We start from the raw sequence: 6,157 nt of genomic DNA on the forward strand, positions 1-6,157 counted from the left end.
CATACCTAAACATATTCCACCCTCAAAGCCTTCACTCTATCTTCATTCCTTTGGAAAGGCACCAAGTAAGTTTGTTTCATTGTGATTTGGTTCTTTTTCATAATTCCCCCAATTGTTGTTAGGCTGATTGAGTGGATGTTTTGGAAGATTCCGTTATCTGCCAGAATGTTTTTTTTGGATTTCCTTGATCCGTATGTCATTTCTTTGAACCGCCATGTCTATTAGTGCCCTCTCCTGCTGGGCAGAGAGAAGACGGCCACGTCCTCCACCTGGTGGTGCTTTTTCAGTTTCAGTACAGTAAAGATAACAATTACAACAAAGATAATTCACACCCACACTTTAGTATTTATGAAATATACTGTAACACAGACAGCAATATCAATTTTACAATTACTGTAATTTCAATATACAGTGACTGTACAGTAAATTACACATATTGACTTTCCGATTATCTCTTAAAGATTTTTGTTATGGATGCCAGGTTTGGCTGCACAACCCTCCCAGCTTGAGCCAGTGTTAGACCTCTGTTTATCACATGGTCGACAATAGTGGCTCTAATTTCATTTGACACAACTGCTATTCTGCCTCCTTGGGCATGACCGTGACCCCGTCCACGACGCTGTCCTTTGTTACCAACCTCACCGACCTGCTCCATGTTGTCAGAAACTGCCATTCAGATTTCTAAGCAGCCTTTTATGTAGTGGTGAAGAGATTATCAATTGTGTTGCAATGCTATTCACCTGGGCAAGGTTGTTGGAAGTACTGAGACATGACTACAAACACCTGTTGAATTAATTTATTGATCTGCATTTGTATTAATAAGCATTTGAACATTGTTGTGATATTAGGTGGCTGTATTCTGAGAATGGAGCATATAGTTTAGAGTTTGGCACTTTGTATTAACAGTTTACACTTTGTATGTCAGCATAGGATGCAGTGTCTTAAGGTAAGAATTCTGCAAATCAGTTTAGCACTTTGCATTAACAGTTTTACACTTTATGTCAGCATAGGATGTAGTGTCTTAGAGTATGAATTTTGAAAGTCAGTTTGGCACTTTGAATTTTGAGTTTTGTGCATTGAAATTCTGCTGTGCAAAATGAGTCAAAGCAATTGTAAAAAAAAAACTAACATGCAAAGCAAAGAACACTTAAAAACCAACAAGGGATTGAAATGAACTGGCCAACACGACTTCAGGAACTGGCCGTGAGGGTCAGACATGCTCTTCTAATACACAATATGTGCCCCTTATGCAAATCAGCTGTGCAATCTCCATGGCACATAACCGGTTGACTAACTGTTCAGTCCTGGACTGGCTGCACAAGAACATGGAAGTAACACACAAATACACATTAACTATAAACAAGTTGTGGTGGCTAGCTGACTAGCCAGCTGCCACTACTGCATGCTACCTACAGATTGTCTTTTTGTTTTGCACCTGTCTTTCATGAATTGTTTGTTATGCTATACCTGTTTCTTTGGTATGTGACTCAATATTCATGTTCTACAATTTGTGTACGTATGGTCAGTTGGTATTGTAGAAGACAAGACCAAAAGAGATGATGTTTCAGAATTACAGAGAGGAAAATTTTAAGAATAGATGATTTGTACACATATGGCAACACATTTCATAACCATGTGACTAATGGACAGACAAAAATATCTGACTTCAAGAGTTTGAAAAACAGGTAAATTGTGCTGCTGATTGTTTACCTGTTTAACCAGGTTGTTAAGTGCATTCGTGTATAATCATGTGAATATATATTGATGAGATTTCACCCTGCTTGGTAGTGATAGCTGATCAAACTGCGCTTGGGGAACTTGCAAAGTGGTACCCGTTATCGAAAGAGTTTGAAGGAGGATGTGATTTTTTCCCATTTAAAAAACCAGAATGGATATGGATAAAACATAATACTAAACCTCATGCACAAATGAACCCCTCAAAGATTATGATGCACACCTGTCTGCTCCAAGGACAGATAGCATAGCTGCATCTAATCTCGCCACTTTTTCAGAACTTGTACCTTTAAAAACATGTTTTAAAAGAAAGCAAATGCACCAGGAATCGACATGTTCCATTTTGAAATGTCTTGTCTTGACCACCAAAATGGATTACTGTATTTATACCAATTTGTTGTTTGTATTTTTGAATTGACTTTATAGATCGTCTGTACCGCCTTCGTATTGATTCAGTCTGTGGTCCCAATCTCGCTATTCCATGAGCCCAAATTCGCCATGCAATAAAAAGAAAATATGCCGTTTTACACCACAGAAAAGTTAGCCCACCCTCTCAGATCCATCTTGTGACTCTCATAATAGCTGTGTCATTTCTCTACATAATCAATGCAAGTCTGTGGTTTGTATCATTGAAATACGTGAAGCCATGTAAGAGATTTCGCAATACAACAAATTGGTGGAAACAACACATTGTCTTCTGCTTCAGTCCATAAGTGAGGGGGTGACCTGACTTTTGAACTGTGATCAGTAGGCTTTATTGTTTATTTATAGTATTTCACTGCCATGTCAGCATGACTTCTGTATGTAGCCATTAAAGACCTTCCTGTCCGCTTTTCTCTGAAATCGAAGATCCATTTTTCCGAAAATGACTAGTTAAATATTTCCTTTGCTAGTTCACGTGCGTTCAAGGTTGAGCATGCCTTGATAGCTTTGTTGGACACACAAAGCTTGACAGACATAACAGGAGTAACCGGGGGGGTGGGGCTTAGCGAAGGGTTGGTGTTGGGTTTGAAAATAGGGCCGGTCTGTCTCAAATACCAGGGCCATTTTTTGATCCCATTGATCTCATTCCATCACTGTTATGGACTGGATGAGTAGAACTACTGTATTTGTGTCCTTTTGTGTGTATATATTGTGATTGTTTGTTAATGCTATAGCCTAGTATGTGTCTAAAGTTTGCTTATGGATATTGTATCACATTGTTAGCGTCTTTGTTTTCCTTAGCTCTTACAGTGTTTTATCAAAGGAATTAAAATTTCACAAACCATCAGTTCCTGAGAGTTTTCCATTATTCAGCTAGGGTGCTACACAGGTGTGTTGAGTAATTCCGTTAAAATACAGACAAAAATTAATTGAAATGTGATATTGCATTGTCTTTACTTTTAAATATTTTAAGAATGGTTAATTTTGGTTTTGCCGTTCTCTCAGATCTGGATGATGACCTGAGCATTCTTCGGGCGGAGCTGCCTTGTGGTCATGCCGTCAGGCCAGAATCCATGACGGAGTATTGTAAAACAGAACTGGGAAAGGTAAAACATTCAAGTGACACATTAAACTGTGGCAGAATATGTTTGTATAGTGATTTTCTGAGTGTGTGTGTGTGTGTGTGTTTTGTGGGTGGTGGGTGTACAATACAGGCTAAAAGTAATAGGCCACCTGTGTTTTTTTTTTTTTTTAATTTAGATGTAGAATTCAGTTCATTTAAGCGCATTTATTGAAAATCAGACCCACACAAGACAATTCATTCTTTGTCATATTTCTTGCAGCTTTAGTGCCTATTTCACTTACACTACAGGGCAAAGGTATTTGGCTATCTGTGGTTTTAAACTTAAAGTTTCAGTCAATTTAACTTCCCCTCCACCTCCCTCCAACCACTCCACCTACTAGTTTGAATAAAGATTGGATGGACTTCCAAGAGTTTGTTTAGGAGTAATTAAAGCCAAAAGCAGCTGTTTTGAGCAAAGTATTGTCTGAGATGACTTATGCCGTAAAACTTTGTGTGTTATTGTGGATCGAAATTGAATAAAACATTTGTACATTGGTCTGCTATTCAATAAATGTGCTTATATTGAACTGAATTCTTTTTTTTTTTTCTTTAAATCACAGGTCGCCTAGTACACTTGGCAGTGTGCTGTGAGTGTGTTTGTAACTGTGTGTTTGTTTATTTGTATTGGTCCCCTCTATAATTCAACCTGGAGGCCTAGTGCATCATCTCACCCTCCTGATCTACATGTTGGTGTTCAGTTTTTTGCTTGGACTACTGCTTCATTTCTCTATTGAGAATGTATCTCACAACAGTGTATGTGTAGTATAGTTGTTATACATATGTATACATATGTCAAAACAGGTAGTTTTGTCAGATAATAATATTAATTGCAAGAGATTCCCATGTAAATTTCCATATTCTCACTTCACTTTAAAAAAAAAAAAAAAAAGAAATAGTTCACAATTTAAGGTGGTTCATTTTTGGAGTGGATTTAGATCTAACACTGTCTGGGCATTCTGCTGCTTTCCAGGGCAAAACCACATTCAGGTGCCCTGCCCTTAAAGATGGAAACACATCATGTGATGCAGAGCTGCCCTATCATGTGGTGCGCAAGTTCGCCCTGCTGACCCCTGAGGAGCAACGCCATTTTGAGCAAGTTCTTGGAAATACAGCTTGCGCAGACTATAGGGCTGTATGTACCCCTTAACTTCTCACAAAAAGGCTTGCATTACCCATGTCAAATGACTCTCTTTCATGAAACACTGTAAAAACACATGTAGACTAAATTACAAGCATTTGTTGAGTCTGTTCAGCTAATTGTGCAATTTACATGCAAGGTTAAAAACGTTTTATCTTTACGTTTTATCTGATTTTACACAATTCTTTTGAAAATTGTTCACATGATATGAACAGAGAACAGTACTGCCTCTTAATTCTGAAATGGGACATATTTTCAGTGAGCATCCAGTCCAAGTGTGCATCTGTCATATATATCCCCACTTAAGTCACCTTGTTCAAATCATGTGAACAATTTTCAAGAGAATTGAGAATTTCCATGCAGTGGCTAATTGAACAGTAATAAGTATACTTGACAGTTTTCCAAGAACAATTTCTATACTGTTACATTACATACCTCACCTAACTTTGTATTCTTTTAAGTGTTAAATCTCTCCTTCTGCTCAAGTGTCCAGGCTGCAAGATGTTCTTAGAAAGAGAAGACACCCGCAGTTTGAGTGTGCAATGCAGGATTTGCACCAGCAGGATGGGAAGAACGTACGAGTTTTGCTGGCAGTGCTTAAAGGAGTGGAAAGGGAAGAGACCCCGTGCTGATCGATGTGACAACGATGGCTGTATTGACAAGCGCCTTGATCTCATACGGACATGCAAATATATTTCATTTGAGAGTATAAAAGAGGTGAAGGACTGTCCCTCTGTGCGGGCCTGTCCCACTTGTGGAGAACTGTTAGAACACAACGGGAAAAAGTGTAAAAACATAATTTGTAACGGATGCCACGTTGAGTTCTGTTTTGTCTGCCTGAGGCTCACTGCTGATTGTGCAAAGAAAGACAGCAGCTACTATGGCCGCTGCTCAGTTGGCACGGCACCAAGGCAGACATCCATACCTGTCAAGAAGCGCTAGCTGAGTTCTCTGAATCAACAATAGTGATGTTTGTGAGGGGAGAGACATTTAGAGGAACATCCTGATTGTTCAATGCATGTAACGTGACATTTTTTAAATTCTGAATACTGCTTGTACAGGAACAGAAAATGTATCCGAAAAAATATATAGCATGTAAGCGGTGTAATCAAAATAAGTATATCTATAATGGAATTAATGTCTAATAATGATGTGTCAATAAATAAATAAACTTCAGTTTAAACTTGTTTCGAAGAAGTTCATGAGGTCAAGAGATTTACTGTTGGTGTCATGCAACATTTTGCACTTAGGCAGTTATTGCCAGTGCTGGTGTCAGCTAGCTAAGCAATGTACAAAAGCCTGGAGTAATATTAGTATGCCAGCTAACATAAGCCCATTTACATCCAAAACAAGCTAGCGACAGCCAGCCAGCCCGCCCTATATTCCCGCTGCTAACATTAGTTAGCTAGCTCGTTTAGCAATCTCTAAATCTGATCAATTTCTTAATAATCTCAGTTCTACAGTGTGCTGGTTAGCTAACATGCTGTCATGAGGAGAGGCATAGCAAACATTTCACGGGGGAGCAGTGTTTCACACAACAAAAGCTGTTTTGTTGTCTGCTTTTCTATCCTGTTGTATCCTTAGTCTCACACACAGGTAACGAACAGAAAGCTCCAAGGTAAATACCTGAAAAGATGTTGAGCTACCACTGTTTTTGATTGAATTGGTATGTCACTATCCTGAATCCCAACAAACAAAAAAACATTTAAACTGTAATACGACCACACAAAAAAATTAGT

The 6,157-nt window shown here is 38.5% G+C and overlaps 1 protein-coding gene across 1 annotated transcript; it reads left to right on the forward strand.

Annotated features, from left to right (window-relative positions):
• The first annotated feature begins 3,131 nt into the window (after nucleotides 1-3,131).
• Nucleotides 3,132-5,508, forward strand: LOC118233487. Its single transcript, XM_035429285.1, has 3 exons — nucleotides 3,132-3,238; nucleotides 4,190-4,412; nucleotides 4,905-5,508. The coding sequence occupies exons 1-3, from the start codon at nucleotides 3,132-3,134 to the stop codon at nucleotides 5,358-5,360; spliced, it is 786 nt and encodes a 261-aa protein (XP_035285176.1). The 3' UTR covers nucleotides 5,361-5,508.
• The last annotated feature ends 649 nt before the right edge of the window (nucleotides 5,509-6,157 follow it).

This window comes from Anguilla anguilla, chromosome 8 (genome assembly GCF_013347855.1).
Source record: "Anguilla anguilla isolate fAngAng1 chromosome 8, fAngAng1.pri, whole genome shotgun sequence".
NCBI lineage: Eukaryota > Metazoa > Chordata > Actinopteri > Anguilliformes > Anguillidae > Anguilla > Anguilla anguilla.